This window comes from Thalassophryne amazonica, chromosome 18 (assembly GCF_902500255.1).
Source record: "Thalassophryne amazonica chromosome 18, fThaAma1.1, whole genome shotgun sequence".
NCBI classification, from domain to species: Eukaryota; Metazoa; Chordata; class Actinopteri; order Batrachoidiformes; family Batrachoididae; genus Thalassophryne; species Thalassophryne amazonica.
The window spans coordinates 53,581,213-53,600,846 of record NC_047120.1 but is presented as its reverse complement, the minus strand read 5'-3'; the positions used below and the strand labels follow the sequence as shown (position 1 = coordinate 53,600,846).

At 38.7% G+C, this 19,634-nt stretch overlaps 1 protein-coding gene across 4 annotated transcripts in view; it reads right to left on the bottom strand.

Annotated features, from left to right (window-relative positions):
• The window catches only part of mybpc2b (myosin binding protein Cb), a 57,913-nt gene that overhangs the window by 26,256 nt on the left and 12,023 nt on the right, over positions 1–19,634 (bottom strand). For 2 of the 4 annotated variants that reach the window (XM_034193836.1, XM_034193837.1), the window contains exons 2-10: positions 17,591–17,611; positions 16,036–16,059; positions 8,685–8,753; positions 8,459–8,607; positions 4,812–4,929; positions 4,651–4,699; positions 4,400–4,459; positions 1,397–1,563; positions 1,058–1,190 (exon numbers count right to left, since the gene is read on the bottom strand). In XM_034193836.1, coding sequence (XP_034049727.1) covers positions 1,058–1,190; positions 1,397–1,563; positions 4,400–4,459; positions 4,651–4,699; positions 4,812–4,929; positions 8,459–8,607; positions 8,685–8,753; positions 16,036–16,059; positions 17,591–17,611 — 790 coding nt within the window. The remainder of the gene's footprint in view (positions 1–1,057; positions 1,191–1,396; positions 1,564–4,399; positions 4,460–4,650; positions 4,700–4,811; positions 4,930–8,458; positions 8,608–8,684; positions 8,754–16,035; positions 16,060–17,590; positions 17,612–19,634) is intronic. The other 2 variants (XM_034193838.1, XM_034193839.1) reach the window with 2 other exon arrangements.

Here is a 19,634-nt window from a genome sequence, read left to right as displayed (position 1 = left end):
TTTAAAATTCTGGTGCACCGTCTGAGTTGTGTTGTTTGTGCACATTTCTTTTGTATTGTTGTTATGAGTATATATAGTTATATATGTATACATTCTTTGCTTTCTTTATTTTTTATGGTATAAGGGGAAGGGTAGCTATAAGCTTTGCTTCTACCTTCACTCTTTTGGCTACATGGGTTCATTGCACATTGTTCTTTTTATGAGTGTGTTATTGTCTGTGTTGTTATTCTGTGTGCTGAATTAATTCATTCATTCATTAAAAAAAAAAAGACTGCAAAATAATGGGCAAGAACATTGAAATTCGCCTGCTTAATATTAGCCACCACTGTGGCAAGAGAACAGAGCTTGGATTTAAATTCTATTTGACCCAGTTGAAAATATTTACTGAAAATGGCCCGAGCAGATGGTCACCTCAAAGAGTCCTGTCTGTCTGAGGTTTCTTCCTATAATCAGGAAACAATGAGGGAGTTTTTCCATACCATTGTTGCCAATGTGGTTGCTCATTAGGTGGGTAAGTCCTAGACCTTACTTATGTTGACCTATGGGGTGACTTATTATTTGGGGCTTCACAGATTGAACTGAACTAAAATGAAAACAAATCACAGTTGCATACATACTGCAATCATCCAATGTATGGTGATATCATGTAATTTTAACAGCAAAATCCAAATTATGCACAGTCAGCAGAGACAGGAAAGTTCCGAACATGAAATCTTTTAAATTTAGCTCTCAGAGGTCTTTGTCCAGAGGGTGGATCTGCACTGCTGTGCAAGGGGCATAATAGATTTTGGCAGTTTGGCTAAAACCCTCTGGGAGACTACGTGTGACGGCCTAAAAATAAAATATGATGATGGCAGCCTCGCATGAAAATGTGACTTTGAGGTCCAGATAATTATAGTGCAGTATTTTTGAAACGAGGCTCAGCTTGATGATTAATATGATACAACCTATTTAAGCAATCATGGAAAAAACCCATAGCAAATTAAAAAAATCACTTAAATGTTTTGACAAGAACAAAAACTGTTTTGTATGTGTGTGTTTTCATGGTATAATATACTTGGCGGAGGGTTTGATCTCCTGGCCATTCTTCAGCCACTTGACCTGGACGTCAGGATCTACAACCTCACACCTCAAGACGATCTTCTTCCCCTTTTCCACAGAGTAGCATGATTCAAGCCTCTTTAGGAAAGCTAAAAGGGAAGAGTTATACGTAGTTAATTCACAAAACCTTCCACGTCTCATTTTGTGTTGCTGTTTTTGCCAACTTAATGTCTACTTTTCCTTTTTTGTTCCCTACAGAGTTCTTCTCGCTTCATCTCCCCTCTGGTAAAATCTCACCTCCTTATTCATTTGCTCCTCTATTTCTTCCCTTGGCTTCCCGCCTGCCCCGACTTACCCTCGCTGTGCTTAGGCTCAACCTTCATCTTTTTCAGACGTTTCAGCATGCCCCTCAGGTCGGTGATGCCATACTTAAAGGCGATTTTCTCGTACTCGCTTGGATGGGCATTCTTGAGTAATTCCCAGACATCAACCTCTGGTACCTCATCTTCAGGCCTCTTCTTCCTATCAGTCAAGGAGAATAAGTATATGTGAAACAAATGCCGTCAGAGATTTGGGGAAAAAGGAGGTTTGAATGAAGAAATCCATCATTCAGTGATTTTTTTTTACCTAAGTATGTACTTATGAAGTACTACTACATTAAGTCAAAGTTATAAGATACTAAATCAAAATGTTATGATACCAAGTCAAAATTAGGACATGATAATTCCTAATTACAAGGTACCAAGTAAAAACAGTGTTAATGTGTTCATATATATATATATATATATATATATATATATATATATATATATATATATATATATATATATATATATATATATATATATATATATATATATATATAGCACTCTAAATTATGAGCCAATAATTCAAAATTTCAATAAACTTATAATTACGAGACAGTAGCTCATAAAATAGGACCTGGGCTTTGTCTCAATTCAGGTTCTGCATACTTCTAAGGGCTGCGGCCCACAAAACTCTTTAGGGTTCAAACTCTCAAACAGCTGGAACAAACCATTATGAAATGAGGACACCAAAAGTGCTCAGCTCATAAAATATAACTTTACATCTCATAATTATGACTTCATGAGGTAGTTGTATTTTATAACCTAAGACTTTGTAATTCATGCTATTATATGGGTTTTGAATTAAAATATCATAACTGTGCCTTTAAATTATGAGTTGTTAATTATACATTCATCCATCCATTTTCTAAATCCACTTATACGAGTTAAGGGTTACTGGAGCCTATCCCAGCAATTCAGCAATTAATTGTGAGAAAGGCATGGTTCACACTAGACAGGCCACCAGTCTAACGTAGGGCCGACACATATAGGCAATCAAAGTCATTCACACTCACTATCTCAGTTACTTTTACAGTTGTGAATTAGTATCTCATGATTCTTGACTTAATGTCTCAATTCTTGATTTAGTATCTCATAAATCTTTATTTAGTATCTCATAATTCTTGATTTAGGATCTCAATTCTTGATTTATTATCTCATAATTCTTGACCTTGTATTTCATAATTCCTGATTTTGGATCTCATAATTCTCAATGTAGGATCTCATAATTCTCAGTTTAGCTTCTAATAATTCTTGATTTACTATCACATAATTCTTGATTTACTATTGGAAATAGTACTGTTGCCTCACAGCAAGCTAAGTTAAGTTTGCATCTTCTCCTTGTGTTTGCGTAGGTTCTTTGGGTACTTTGGCTTCCTGTCACTTACAAAGACATGCTAGTTAGGTGAATTAGAAATCTTAAATTGACAGTAGGTGGGAGTGAGGGTGTGGTTGTGTTTGTCTGTCTATAGGTGGCCCTGTGATAGACTTGTGTCCTATCCAGGTTGTACCCAGCCTCTCACCCTATGACTGCTGTGACAGATCTGAGTTTTTTGTAGTGTTCCCATTTGTGCACAACCAACCTCCCCACCCCAAAACATTTCACTTGATAAGCTAAAAGCCATCCAGTGCGAATACAGCCTAAAGTTTCAAGTGAGCAATGCGATGGAGCATAGCATCCTGTTCCGAGCCAGTCGTAGACTCCCATTCGCTTCACGAGTCAGAATCCAGGGATCAGCAAGGCACCAATGTGTCTTGACTTAGTATCTTATAATTCCTCAGTTAATATCTCATAATTCTAATATCTTATAATTCTTGATTTAGTATCTCATAGTTTTTTTTTACTTTGTATCTCAAAATTCTTGACTGAGCATCTTATATTTCTTGATTTACTATTTCATAATCTTTTCGTATCTCATAATTCTTGATTTATTATCCCATAGTTCTTGACTTAGTATCTTATAATTTGTGAATAACTATCTCATAGTTTTTTTTACTTTGTATAATATAATTCTTGACTTAGCATCTTATAATTCTTGATTTACTATCTCTTAATTTTTTAGTATCTCATAATTCTTGATTTAGTATCTCAATTCTTGATTTATTAGCTCACAAGTCTTGACCTTGTATCTCATAATTCCTGATTTAGGATCTCATAATTCTCAGTGTAGGATCTCATAATTCTTGACTGAGTGTCTCATAATTTGTGATTTAGGATCGCATAATTCTTGACCAAGTAACTCATAATTCCTCATTTAGGATCTCATAATTCTCAATTTAGTTTCTAATAATTCTTGATTTGCTATTGTATAATTCTTGACTTAGTATCTTGTACTGCTTCAGTTAATATCTCATAATTCTTGACTTAGTACCTTCTAATTCTTGATTTAGTATCTTATAGTTTTTTTTTACTTTGTATCTCATAATTCTTGACTTAGCATCTTATAATTCTTGATTTGCTATCTCAAAATTGTTTAGTGTCTCATAATTCTTGATTTATTATCTCATAATTCTTGACTTAGTATGTTATAATTCTTTATTTACTATCTCATAATTTTGTAGTATCTCATAATTCTTGGTTTATTATCTCATAATTCTTGACTTAGTACCTTATAATTCTTGATTTATGATCTCATAAGTTTTTAGTATCTCATAATTCTTGATTTGTTATCTCATGATTCTTGACTTAGTATCTTATAATTCTTGATTTACTGTATCATAATCTTTTACTTAGTATCTCATAATTCTTGATTTATTATCTCATAATTCTTGACTTAGTATCTCATGATTCTTGATTTACTATCTCATAATTCCTGACTTAGTACGTCCTAACAACAGTGTCTAATAATGTTAATGCTTTTGATAGTTATTGATTGCAACTGTGAAATACTATCTTCTGAGTAATATCTCAATATTATAAGAAACACTTTCATATTGAGAACATAAATATAGACATAGACATTTGGGCAAACCAGTAACGTTTAGCATCTTACTTCTTTGCGGCTTTCAGCAAAGCACTGAAATCCAGATCTCCCTCGTCTTCTCCAGCATCCCTGCATGTGTGCAAATAGTCATTCAGCATCACAGCACTGCACAGTGTTCAGACATTATCTCCTGACATCACACTAAATGACCATTTTTCTGTATCTCCTGTACAGAATGAAGTTTTAACATGGATGCATACAGCTGACAGCACTGGAAGTACACGCACATACACGCTACTGACAAATACTGATGCACTTACGCTCGCTTGAAGGCAGACAAAATATCCGCCTGCTCATCCCGCTGAGCAGCTGAAAGGTGAGAAGTTGCAGAGAGAGGCACTTTAGAGATGGATCAGTTCAAAACGTCCGCGTGCACGGAATCTGTGGCAGCTTCAGCAGGACAGAGTCTGTTTTCACTCACCCTCGACAGTGATCTCAAAAGTGGAGCTGTCACACTTGTCTTTTGCTGTCACCTCGCATCTGTAGCCCCCAGCGTCCCCAGGTTTCACTTTGATGATCTTCATTTCATATGTGTAAATCTGGGACGGAAATATTGCTTTATTTGGTATTTCTAAAGTAAAATGATCAGGGGTTACACACATAAAATAAGAAGTGCTCCAAAAGCACATATATCCAACAAGACATACGGTACATCTGGAAAGTATTCACAGTGCTTTGCTTTTTCCACATTTTGTTGTGTTACAGCCTTATTCCAAAACGGAGAAAATTCATTTTTCTTTCCCCTGAAAATTCTACCTACAGAACCCCATAAGGACAACATAAGTGTTTTTTTTTTGTTGTAAATTTATTAAAAATAAAGTTAATAAATCACATGTACATAAGTATTCACATGTACATAAGTATTCGCACATTTTGGTCAATACTTTGTTGATACACCTTTGGCAGCAATTACAGCCTAAAGTCTTCTTGAATATGGTGCACCTATCTTTGGTCAGTTTTGTCCATTCCTCTTTGCAGCACCTCTCAAGCTCCATCAGGTTGGATGGGGAGTGTCGGTGCACAGCCATTTTCAGATCTCTCTGTAGAGATGTTCAGTTGGATTCAGGTCTGGGCTCTGGCTGGGCCACTCAAGGACATTCACAGATTTGTCAAGAGTACTCTGGAGCAGGTTTTCATCCAGGATGTCTCTGTACATTGCTGCATTAATTTTTTCTTCAATCCTGACTAATCTCCCAGTTCCTGCTGCTGAAAAACATCCCCACAGCATGATGCTGCCACCACCATGCTTCACTGTAGGGATGGTGCCTGGTTTCCTCCAAACACGGCATTCATGACAAAGACTTCAGTCTTTGTCTCATCAGATGAGAGAATTTTGTTTCTCATGGTCTGAGAGTCTTTCAGGTGCCTTTTGCCAAGCTCCAGGTGAGCTGCCATGTGCCTATTACTAAGGAGTGGCTTCCATCTGGCCATTCTACCGTACAGGTCTGATTGGTGAATTGCTGTAGAGATGGTTGTCCTTCTGGAAGGTTCTCCTCTCCTCTCTCCTTCTCCCCAATTGCTCAGTTTAGACAGGCGGCCAACTCTAGGAAGAGTCCTGGTGGATCCAAACTTCTTCCATTGATGGATGATCGAGGCCACTGTGCTCATTGGGACCTTCAATGCAGCAGAAATGTTTCTCCAGATTTCTCCCTCAAGACAATCCTGTCCCCGATGTCTACACACAATTCCATGTTTGGTTTGTGCTCTGACAAACACTGCCAGCTGTGGGACCTTATATGTAGAAAGGTGTGTGCCTTTCCAAATAATTTCCAATTAAGCTGTAGAAATATTTCAAGGATGATCAGCGGAAACAGGATGCACCTGAGCTCAATTTTGACCTTCATGGCAAAGGCTGTGTTGTGTGGGCCGCTGAAGAGGAGGTACTGCTGGCCCACCACCACCAGAGGGCGCCCTGCCTGGAGTGCGGGCTCCAGGCACCAGAGGGCGCTGCCGCCTAACAGGAGCAGCCAGGGTGACAGCTGACGCTCATCATCCTTGACAGCTGTCACCACTCAACAGGATCAGCATTGGTATATCAGCCAGACGACATCTCCACCTCTTTGCCGAGATATCGTTCTACCTTGAAGGTAACGTACCTCAGCTGGTTGTGAGATAATAACCCTTTGTTGCTTGAGTGTTTTTTGTGAACTCTTTATTCGACGAGAGGAGGAGGTGGTTTTCCACCGTACGTATTGCTGGGTGCACACGCACCCACTTCTAACTGTGTTTGCTCCTCGCCAGCAGTACCAGATCCGACACGCGGAGGCAGTGGCCACCTGGGAGTTCGGGACTTGGCGGCTCCAGTATTCCCGGGGTTCGGTGGCGGAGGAAATCGTGTGGTTCCGGTTCGACTTCGGACTGATGTCTCCTATCTTCGAGCCTGCCCACATGACATCTTGTATTTGACTCACTATTGTAATCTGTTGTTGTTGTTGTTGTTGTTGTGCATTTTCACAACAGTAAAGTGTTGTATTTGGCTTTATCCATTGTCCGTTCATTTGCGCCCCCTGTTGTGGGTCCGTGCTCCTACACTTTCCCCAACAGGCTGTAGATACTGTACATGTATGTGATTTCTTATTTTTTTATACTTAATAAATTTGCAAAAATCTCAAACTTTTTTCACATTGTCATTATGGGGTATTGTGTATAGAATTTTGAGGGAAAAAAAATGAATTTCATCCATTTTGGAATAATGCTGTAACATAACAAAATGTGGAAAAAGTGCAGAGCTGTGAATACTTTCTGGATGTGCTGTACATACATATTTAAACCACAAGTTCCATGAAGAGAAATATGAGGTACAAGAATAATACAGCATTGCGAAATAGGATGAGCTGGCTTCTTCACTTATGCTGGGTGAGTGTAAGACAAGAAATTGGGACAGAAATGTGTAGCTTTATCTTTTTACATATTCTGTGACCAAAACATGAAATTAATTTCTGATGGAGTGTTCATAATGACATGAAAAAATTTAAAGTATGAGCCTTCCAATGGTGAGAGAGAGAAAGAAAAAAAGTGGATCCACTCCATTCCAAGTTAATGGCTTCCTCCTTAGCCCATACCAGCCTATCTTATGTCTGGCCGTAGATTTGTGTCCAAGAGATGTAACATCAAAAGATATAAGAACTATTTTATACCCACTGTTACTTGTTTTTTAAACACTATCATATGAGTGTTTTTTTTTAACTACTTCTGTTTTTTATGTCCACTGTCTGGTGAGTTTTCATGTCATATTTAAGTCTATGTATGTATGTATGAATGAATGTGTTCTCTGCTGGCTGCACAACAAATTACCCCATTGGGGACAATAAAAACACCTTGATACCTTTCGGTGAGGATACTCTGGGCGTCACACAGATTAAGGAGCATTACAACCGGATTAAAGACGGCGCACAATGGCGGAGGGTGTGCCGCACTCTGAGCGGCGATCGACAGGCTGAAACAACCAGATCATTTCCAAAGTGAACGCTGTGTTGATCCAGGACGTCGTCTGACTACCAGAGAAATTGCAGAAGAGGTGGACATCAGCACTTTTTCGGCACATTCCACTGTTACAGGAGATTTTGTAATGAAAGACGTGCAGAAGTTGGAAGTCTCACAGGACATGTTGTGACATGTCCAGCTCTTACACAATTCCTCGGATACTCACTCGACTGAAAAGCCACCGAAAGCCGTCTGAATCTTCCGAATGGTTTCCACCTGGCTGTCTCTCACAGTTTCTGGAAAAATTTGATTCAGCGCTGCTCCAATCATTCAGACATTTTCCTCGCAATGAAAATCCAACGAGGGGGGAGGACCAATGCTCACTCAAAGCCTACTCACAGGCGAATGACGCAACCGACAGGTGTAAAAAAACTCACACATGCGCATGAAGGTTCAAGGTTGGCTCATGCAAGCACACGTGATTCAAATCCATAAGGTTTTTGAAAAAAATAAAAAGGTCTGATACTTTTTGGACAGACCTCGTATATAGACTGATATATCGGTAGGGTAATTTTTTTCTCCCTATTATCGGTATTGGCCATCCCAAAAAACCCATTTCATCAAGCTCTACTCTCTATCACACACCTTTGTGTTCCTGTCATAAGTTTCTTTGAACTGCATATGCTTCCCAGCCTTGCTGCCAAGGTCCAGCCACTTGCCCTTCAACCATTTCATGGTGGGCTTCCTGGTCAAGGTGCTGGAGTCAACCTTCGCTGTGAAAGTGACATCCGTCCCTAGAATCAGAAACAACAATCAGTAGTTTGCAAATTTTTCTTTCTCATCTTTTCATGCATTCATTTCCATGTCTCACCTGCAACGATGACTACATGATCTGGTGGCTTCTCAGTGAAGAGCCCCGTGAGCTCAGTCGTCTCCGAGTCTGAAAGGAAAGAAGGAGAAGTAAGTCCTATGTAGGCCCCCAAGACCATTGGTGCCAAAGCTTATCGCTGGATCCCGTAGCTTAAAGCAAATGAAGACTCTGTGACTCCGCCTTGATAGAACACCAGCCCAAAGCTGGTTGCTTCACCAGCTAAGGCCGGTACCCATTTACAGCTGGGTGGACTGGGACAATGCAGATGAAGTGTGTTGCCCAAGGAAACAGACAGGTAGTGTGGTCGAGAATCAAACACAAGTCTACATGTTTGCAGCCTTATCGCACCTGTTCTACAAATCTGAAATGAAAATTTTAAAATAAGTCAGTGCACATAAATAGTTCAATGAAGGATCAAAAAGAAAACTCAAATTTAACTCTAAAACACAAAAAGTGTAATGAGGCGTGCAATCATTTCCATTAATTACCCTGAAAAAACACACAAAGTTCATTTACCCAGGCCTCTATTAATCATCTTCACATGTTACAGATAAACAATCAGATGGCTGAATTCCTGAGCTGATCGTGTCAAGTTGCAACATGAGATCTTCTTAGATATCATTTTAACAAGGAAGTGACAGAAAAAGAGATTATAAATAAAACTATTGCTAAAAACAGTTGTGGGGAAGCATATTGTAGCTTTTTAAAGAAGAGCAAAAGTGATACATAGTCACTTGTGCAAAGTGTCATTTAGAAGGTGGTACTGTCTAATTAGCAAATAAGCTGACGCTGCGAAGCCTAAAAGGTTCAGCACGTGCACCTGTTGGCCACCATACATCATCGCCGTCTCTTCATAACCAGCATTCAGCATGCAATATGCAATATAAATACATAAAACCAAAGTATTTGGCTCACATTCATCCAAGACAACACCAACAAAATGTTCTGGATGAGAACATGATTTATGTCAAGATACAAAGGATGCAAAGTCTAGAAGTGCATTTCTCATAATGACATTTTCATGCACACATTTTCAGATTCCATGTAACCATCGGACTGCAGCTGTGCCAAACAATTCCAGAATAACACATGGAGGTGTAACAGTTCACTGTTACACTGTGCCATAAGTCAGCGCGAACTCACAACAATAAAAGTAAGCAACAACAGAATGATTGTTTTGACCGATTACTGCATTATTACACCACACGGTGAAAACCATTCAAAACTGCTTTTTGTGGAGTTAAGATCATAACTGTTACAGGTCAAAACAGAAAGTAATCAAATGTTTTGATTACTGCATTTTTAATGACCAAACTCTGGATAATTCTTTATTGGAAAATGTTTTTAAAGCTACAGTGTGTAGGATTTAGCGTCATCTAGTGGTGAGGTTGGAGATTGCATTATGCCATTGCTTGTCGCGATTTTTTCCCCCTTCAAACTTTGGCTTCTTTTGTTACACAGATTCGTACTCCTTTGCCTTCCAATTAAACAATATGTATAAACCTCCATTTCACAGAAATGTTAACCTTGTTAACCTGCACTAGCAACCAGCAGATGGCACATAGGGGAGCAACCATAGATTCTTTTGTCCTCAGTCTTCTGGTCGCACTGCAAAATATGAAAGAAAGAGTAAGTATGTCCCTTTTGGGCAATTGTGTCAACATGGCGGTGCAACATGGCGGCTTCCATTTGGTGACCTGACCCCATGTAGATATGAAGGATCATTCTAAGCTTATAAAAACATCAATTCATTGTTGCATGTAATTATACACGACCGAACAGGTGGTTATGAATGCTATATTCCATTTACGTTAATAAACGCCTGTAAACCCTACACACTGTAGCTTTAAGTACTTATATTTGGACTGATTTTGCATAAAGAGAAATTACTTTGCTTCAAAAACAGCAAGTGTGCCTGCAAAAGAAAAAATAAAATTTTGAATTAAAGTCTTTTAAGGATCATGTCAAAGCTACTTCACGGATATGACATCATGATATAAAACCAAGATCAGGAAGACATTCCGGATCAGTACGCAATTACTGCATGGTGTTGTGGACTCAGGATCCAGATAAAGTCTGGGTCACGATATGAATCACATATTTGTTACTTTGAGTCCTTGTCAACCCTTGGCAGGCATCAGAAATCTCCGACTGTTCTAGTTTACGTTGCAAACTCTGTGCTTTTTGTGGACTTTGAGAGTGAGCTGTTTTTTGATAAAAACTGTCCATACTCTGCATAATGCTGCATTTACACATAACGACGACAAGTCACGAATGCCACGAAGTACACATTCTTGGCTGCTGATCACGAATGTGATTATCCTGGGCAGAGGCGTCAGGTGTCCTCAGGAACTGCTGCAACCTGTTACCACACGTTACGATTAATGGCACATGTTGCTGGAGAATTATCAGGAACCATTACGCACGGTCAAGAATAGTGTTCCGCGTTGTTGCGCGCTATTGCGTGTAACAGCGCATCGTTAAGTTCTGTCACGTTGTGAACGAGGTGAATTGTCTGCACACACACACCCATATTCATCCAACCGAATTCAGATCGCTCCAGTTTTTCAGAACTTTGTGACTGCATGTGTAACGGAGGCCAGCAGGTGTCGCTGTGCAGATGTAGTTAGTAAACCTCACTCCCAACAGCTCAAAAGGATTCTCTGGTCACAAGGCCAGAGCCCTGGGTTTTAGCCTTCTGGTTAGAGAGTCCGACTCCCATGCTGGAGCTCGTGAGTTCGCGTCCCAAGGGGAGCGAATGGGCAGAGTCATAACAACACAACGCGGAGTGCAGCCGCTACACATGCATAGTTGGGCTCTGTGCCATGGAGTGGCACAGAGAGGAGGAGGAGATGGACAGAGCCAGATGTGTGGCTTCATGCGGCTCTCGTCTCGTGCATTTTCCCAAACATCAGGCACATGCAGCAGGTGGAACACCTGCATGAGCGCGCTGAAGAGCACTGAAATTAGACTTTTAGCTGACTTGGTGTCAGCAATCAAACTGAATGCGGTGCAGCAGGGTTTAATTGTGCGCACGCTTCTTCCTCCGCCGGACTGGAGGAGGTGCAGAGATGTCTGGCTGCACGTGAGTCTCCTCTCGCTCCTCTGGTTCCTCTGGCTCAGATTCGTTCTCCCATTCATCGGTTACAACAGCAGGTGGAACACCTGCAGGAGCGTCCTGAGGAGCTTCAGCAGGAACCGTGGAACGACATTTGGAGCCGAGTTTAATTGTGCGCATGTGACACAAAATGGATTCGTCGTGGCGCGCAGTGAAATGTGACGCAGTGTTACAAGTCGTGTCAAACCTTGACAGTTTCCGTGTCACTTCGTAATAACGCGTGACAGTTTGGGCTTCAAGAACCATCACAGGAACCACTATGAACGTTGTCATGTTCTATTAAAGATCACTATTCATCAAGACGGATCAATACGCTCAGTTGCGACCTCCACGACGTGAGATGAAATGAGGGTGGTGTGTGACATTCGTGGAAGATTTTTTGACAGGCAAAAACATGCTCCACGAATATCAATATTACGCACCAACACGCACTATTAAGAAATCTATTCAGATGAGTTAAGTCACATTAAGAATGTCAGGAATGTGTCACGAATGACAGAAAAATGACATTCGTAACGCGTCTTGGTTATTGTGTAAACGCACCTTAAGTAACCCATAATTACCACATACTTCCTACTACAGTATCCACTAAACATTCCCTCCAAATTGGGTGGGCTATTTAAGATGTAATTTTCCCAGGTCCCCCTTTGCCTGTTATGTCACTGCTGCTCAGCCCAACCACCAACTCAGCAGCCACCTGTGGGGTCTGACAATGTACAACCCCAATTCCAATGAAGTTAGGATGTTGTGTAAAATGTAAATAAAAACAGATTTGCAAATCCTTTTCAACCTGTATTCAATTGAATACACCACAAAAACAAGATATTTAATGATCAAACTGATAAACTTTATTATTTTTGTGCAAATATTTGCTCATTTTGAACTGGATGCCTGCAACACATTTCAAAAAAAACTGGGACAGTGGTATGTTTACCACTGTGTTACATCACGTTTCTTTCTAACAACACTCAATAAGCATTTGGGAACTGAGGACACTAATTGTTGAAGCTTTGTAGGTGGAATTCTTTCCCATTCTTGCTTGATGTACGATTTCTCCATTGTCGCATTTTGCGCTTCATAATGCGCCACACATTTTCAGTGGGTGACAGGTTTGGACTGCAGGCAGGCCAGTCTAGTACCCGCACTCTTTTACTAAGAAGCTACGCTGCTTGGATGGATTGCTTGGATGGCAGCATGTGTTGCTCCAAACCTGGATGTACCTTTCAGCATTGATGGTGCCATCACAGATGTGTAAGCTCCCCATGCCATGGGCACTAACACACCCCCATACCATCACAGATGCTGGCTTTTGGACTTTGTGCTGGTAACAATCTGGATGGTTTTTATCCTCTTTTGTCTGGAGGACACGATGTCCATGATATCCAAAAACAATTTGAAATGTGGACTCATCAGACCACAGCACACTTTTCCACTTTGCGTCTGTCCATTTCAAATGAGCTTGGGCCCAGAGAAGGCGGCTGCGTTTCTGGATGTTGTTGATGTATGGCTTTCGCTTTGCATGGTAGAGTTTTAACTTGAACTTGTAGATGTAGTGACGAACTGTGTTAACTGACAATAGTTTACTGAAGTGTTCTTGAGCCCACGCAGTAAGACCCTTTACACAATGATGTCAGTTTTTGATGCACTGAGGGATTAAAGGTCACGGGCATTCAATGTTGGTTTTTGGCCTTGCCGCTTATGTGTAGAAAGTTCTCCAGATTCTCTGAATCTTCTGATTATATTATGGACTGTAGATGATGGAATCCCTAAATTCCTTGCAAATGAATGTTAAGAAACATTGTTCTTAAACTGTTGGACTTTTTTTTCACGCACTTTCCCAGTCGATCATTTTTGTCCTCATCAGAACAGATGTCCAGGCAACAGAGCTGAAAAGATGGAAGGTCACTACAGCCAAATCCACTATCATAAATAAATAAGAGTGAAAGAAATCAGAGCTGCAATGCAACAAGTCCCTTATGGGTTACACAATGTATTCATACTCCAGGAAGCAGATTGTGTGAAGGCTTTAGGGTCTCAATGCATCCATGTATACGCAACCTGTGCACCCATTCAAATGTGGTGACTAACGAAGAAATTTTGGATGACTCGCTTGCTTGAGGTCTCTTTGTAGACTCGTCACTGCAGAGGAGGAACTATTAAAGTGTCATTATGTCAGATCATGCTCGGCGCATTAGCGGCAACAGCTGCCGTTGTTCCGCTAGGGCTGTTACACATGAACCACAGCTGTGTTTTCACTCTCATTGTTTAAACTGCCAGAGGGACAGACGCCACAGAGGGCTGGTATCACAGCTCCCAGACGCAATGGGCAGCAGTACTGTTCCTGTGTCAAAACCAAATTCTTGCCTGGTGAGAGCGCATCAATTAAATTTTCATTTATGGGTTTGACATCATCCGCTGAAGCAAAAGACAGCGGATCAAGGACATGAACAGTCTTATATCCTAAACAGACAGTCTTTTTGTTGTCATCTCTGGCCGTTTGCTGTCACTGTCCAACCTAGTCTCATGGCAAGTCATGATTCAGCAGCATGAAATATACGTTAATCTATTGGTTTGTGATATTGTGACGAAAAGCACCTCATTTTCGTCATGGCAGCACGAATTCATTTGAATTCATTCCGTGATGGCTGCATGAAATTAAAAGTGAAGTGGTGGGGGGGTGGGGGGGGTGGCTATGGTTAGGGTGAGGGGAAAGAGTAAGATTAGGTTATGGTTAAGGTTAGGGTCAGGGGTAGGAGTAGGGTTAGGAATAATGAGTGAAAAAAAAACATCATGAAAATTTGACTCATTTCATCACAGGAGCACAAAACAAACAAACAAACAAAAAAAACAAACAAAAAAAAAACGTGAGACTGGGCTGCACTGTCAGAATTGTCTAATGGTTTATTTGTATGTTATCTCCTTAATTTATGGGAAAAAAATGTGGTAACAAATTGCTTTTGCTATATTAAAATCTACAACTATAAGCAACAGGTTCATCATCATGTCCCACAGCGGCCTATACTCAAGGTTCTTGAAATGGAGCAATATCTCCACATGGTGGGCATTTATCGTTAATGCAGGTACAACGCAGGTCCAATAGAATTTTGCCAAGAGCTCTTTTTGTGTATATTCTTAGTGGTATGTGAGAGTTGTGACTCATACCAGCATGCTATATACAGACAAAAAACAAACAAACAAAAACAAACAAACAAAAACAAAACAAAACAAAAAAACAGAAACACAATGGACTTAATTTTCAAAAATATTTCATGAAAACAAAGTTATATTTCTCAATAAATAAATTTGTGTCCAGATATTTTCACTCACATGTATTAAGTTCGAAAGGGCACACAAAATGGCAAAATAACAACAGACAACAGAATTAAAAATAACAGAACAGCTTATTTTGGTGAACATTTTGGACACAATTTTGAGGCCTGGTTATATTTTAGAGTCATTTGAGGAACAGAAAAAAAGTTGGTTTGGTTTGGGGTGCAAAGAGGGGTGGGGTGGTTTTAGCTCCCTTACAGTCATAAGGACAAATCTCCCATGTAAAAATAATATGTATAGTCTCGTTCATACATTTTTTTTCTTCTATATTTAACAGGGACAATGCACAGTACATTTATTGTATTACATATAGCTAAAAGTTAAGCGCATCCGGAGTCTCAGCTCACAACATTAGTGGCCACCAATTTTATTGCTGTCTTTGCCTCAAATGTCAGCCATTGTAAGGAGTTTTCTGGTTTTTTGTTTGGCCAAAGGTGCAAGAGGTACTGGGATTTTCTCTTACGGAGACTCTTAAGTGTTTGCTAAATGATTGTCGAGGGGCTGTACTAAATTTTACACCTTGGGTGTCATTAACTACTTTTGGTCAAGTAGTTTGTTGAATCCTTGGAGACATTAATCTCATAACATTACTTTCTTTTCAATAGATTAAAAATGAAATTTGGGATCATTCTAAACTTTCAGTTTCCAGTAAAAGTGACCAAAGCAGGCCAAGAAAATTTGGAAAAACTGTCAGTCCAAATATAAGTACACAAAAGCATTTCAAATAAAAACAGATCCAGATTTACAAACAGTAACATTTGATATATTATGTGGCATCTTGCCTAGCACATAATAACCATATGACACACAACATCGTGTTCCGAACACTCAGACTGTGTTCTCGGATCAACAAAAGTCGATCGTCAGTAGTACACGCCAGTAGAGATCACGCTCTTCTCTTACCATCCCCTTCACCGTCTGAATATGCTGCAGACAAGGAAGCAAAGGCAGCTGAAAAAGTAGCTCACAAGCAACTGCATGCAACTATTAAGTAAAGGCAAAGAAACAAATAAATAATAAAGGAGACATGCACCATCTTATAAAAATCTAACAAATCCACCATTCTTTGGTGTTGTACAGTACTGTGCAAAAAACTGCATAAAAACCTTATATTTCTAAATAAATATGTGTAAAAGGTGTGACTACTTTTTATCTATTAAAAAAATTATTGTTGATAAAAGACTTTTTACTACAGCTGAAAAATCTTATTTCTTTTAGATGTTAAAATTATTTTAAATGACTAATAATGATTAAAAATGATATACAATAATTTTATTATATTATTGACTGACCATTGTTTTGTTTTTTTGTTTTTTTTGCAAAATGATCTTCTCACGTAGTAATTCAATTATTTATATATATATATATATATATATATATATATATATATATATATATATATATATATATATATATATATATATATATATGGAATACTGGGACATTTCAGATTTTATGTCCTTGAAGAGAAATGATTAAATATGACCATTCAACTAAAATTTTACAGTCCCTAAAATGTTTGTCACAATACTGTATTTTAGCATTTCCTTTTAAACATTATAATGTATGGGGGGTGAAAATCCATGCCAAAATTAAAGAACACATGATATGCACACCAGACACAATACGTAAAAACACATACAGAAACTACGATGGAGTTTTAGGGCCAAATTGAATTTCTTTTTTTTTTTTTTTTTTTGAACTTCGAGAATAAAGTCATAATAATACGAGAAAAAAGTCGTAATATTACGAGAATAAAGTCGTAATATTATGAGAATAAAGTCATAATTTTACGAGAAAAAAGTTGAAATATTATATTATGACATTATTCTCGTAATATTATGACTTTATTCTCGTAAAATTATGAATTTATTCTCATAATATTATGACTTTATTCTCATAATATTGTGACTTTTTTCTCATAAAATTCCAGCTTTATTCTTGTAATATTATGACTTTAATGTCGAAGTCTTAAAATTACGACTTTATTCTCGTAATATTATGACTTCATTCTCGAAAAGTATTTAAAAAAAAAAACTCTATGTGGCCCTAAAATGCCGTCGTAAGAAACTGATCTGCATACTGTGTATTTTCATATGCAGTATTCAGAAACATAACATTAAATTCAGCCATACTGCATACAAAAATCAACCTGAAAGGCAGGAATATTCGTCAACATGGTACCGTGTTTTCCTGTCTCACAGTACATTACATCCTTATTCAAAATACAGTATGTGGGCAGAAAATATACATTTTGCATTTCAAACTTACACCATAAAAACACCTGGAATAAAACACATTCAATATGAGAAGTATTGAATGGTAAAAATAAACCCATCGTGCACATACATCAAAGTTCAACCAAAGTAGTCCATGTATGCACTCATATATTTGAATACATTACATGATTGATGATAAAGGCACACAGCTTACATTCAATGTACCAACTCTGTCTTACCTGCTTCTGCAGGAGGTAATTCTATGGAAATGAACAACAGTTAGCTGAATCTTACAATATATAGTTAGTGATTATGAATTGAGAATTCTGCAAAGTAGACACAGCAAGCAAAAATCAGTGTGAAAATCAATTCTAAAAGACTCGTTTTTAACATTGTTTCAGAGTTTATATACTTGAGCCCATAGGTTTCAATTAAACTATAACACTATCTTAAGAGTTAAAGATTCAACACTCTGCCACAGTTCATATTTTAACAGCGTGAGATCGGGTTGAACTTTCGAGACACTAAGGAATACGTTATCACTAGTTTGCAAGGCTTGTCTGATAAAATCACCAGAGATAAAAGTCTCACGTTGGGCTTCAACCAATAACCTTCTGGATATGAGATGACAACACCATCACAGAGTAACTTTAAAAAACACTAAACAGAGTACTTTGCCACTGATATAAGAGGGTCTTTGTGTACATAAGAACACCAGAGACAAAGGTGTCACATTGGATTTGGACCAGCAACCTTCTGTATATGAGATAACATCACTGTCAGATTTCAAATTTTAACTTCCAACAGTGTAACCTTCAACACTATAGAGAGTACTTTACCACTGATATAAAAGGGTCTATGTATAAAAGAACACCAAAGAAAACAGTCTCAGGATTTCAACCAGCAACCTTCTGGTAATGAGGCAACTGTCCTGTGGCAACACAGCCTTTGAAAATGTGCAGACCATGTCAATAAAACTCTTTGCATGCATGGACAAAGATGACACCTTCAGAGAGTTAATTTACACTTGTGTTGAATCAACACTGATATGATCAACTTTGAGACCTACTCTGTAACACCGATTTAACACTGAGCAATATGACTTTAGGAGTTAAGTTAACTGAAAGATGTTTGATGTTTGTTTGAGGTTTACAAAGTGATTCCATTTTCAGAGTATAATGAAGTTCTCAAAGAAGATTTGTGTAAATTTCTTTGCACAAATTGGTCATGTCTGCAGAATCCAAGCAATTCAAGAAGTTAGTGAAATATGACCACCAGCAACACCACGTAAACAAGGAAACAAGTTCATCATCAGTGTGCAACAACTAAACAGAACTAGCGTCGATTGAGAAATGAATGGTTTCAGTAACGGCTACACATGCTCTCTATCGCCTTCATACCTTTTGACCTTCAACCTCTGTCTCACAAAACTCAATCTCCTGTGTATTAGCTCAGCGCTCCTAAACTAAAATCTCCCATTTTCTCTCCATTTACTGCAGGAATGGGCAATCAGGTGCCATAAAGGGCTGACAGCCTGCAGGTTTTCTCTGCAGCTGATCAGAACAGGCAGGCGGTGTCACCGGTTACACCACTTAGAAAACCAGTAGACCGAGTGCTCACGCAGGTACACGAAGTGTAAAAATCAACAGACAAAAACCCCAAGTTAATGCTTTTGGTTGTAAAAGTTTAAAACAAGCCTTTAATGCTTGGATGGTTCATAATTTTAACATTAAAAATCATAGCAGCGATTAGAAAAAACGTTTCAGCCAACTCAGGCCTTCATGTGGGCAAACCTGATGGAACACCGTATGGAGGTGAGGGGAGCAGATGACATCTGACCCGTTTGGGCACATCGTTGCCCTGATTTAGAGATTTTGATACGATGTGATATACTTTATTGTTTCACAAGGAAAATTGTCTTGGACTCAAATGCTGCACACATAGCACTACTACTATACTTACTACTTTAATAATATAATGTAAAACACTATAACATATCACAGTATTGTACATTACACATACTGCACATACATAACCCTTAATCAACATATTACCCAACACGCCATAAACTATTGCGCAACCCCTACAGCTTCAAGAAGATGGTTTAAAATTTTAATTGAGGGAGGCACAAATGTGTTTTTAAAACAGTTAAACTTGCACTGGTGCCAGTCTGGATCAAACATGTGGTATAATAATGGTTTACCAACCCAAATACTGAAGCCCAAATACAAAAGTTTAAAAAGTACGCATTAAACTGGATTCCGCCGGTTCACGCTTGTGTGC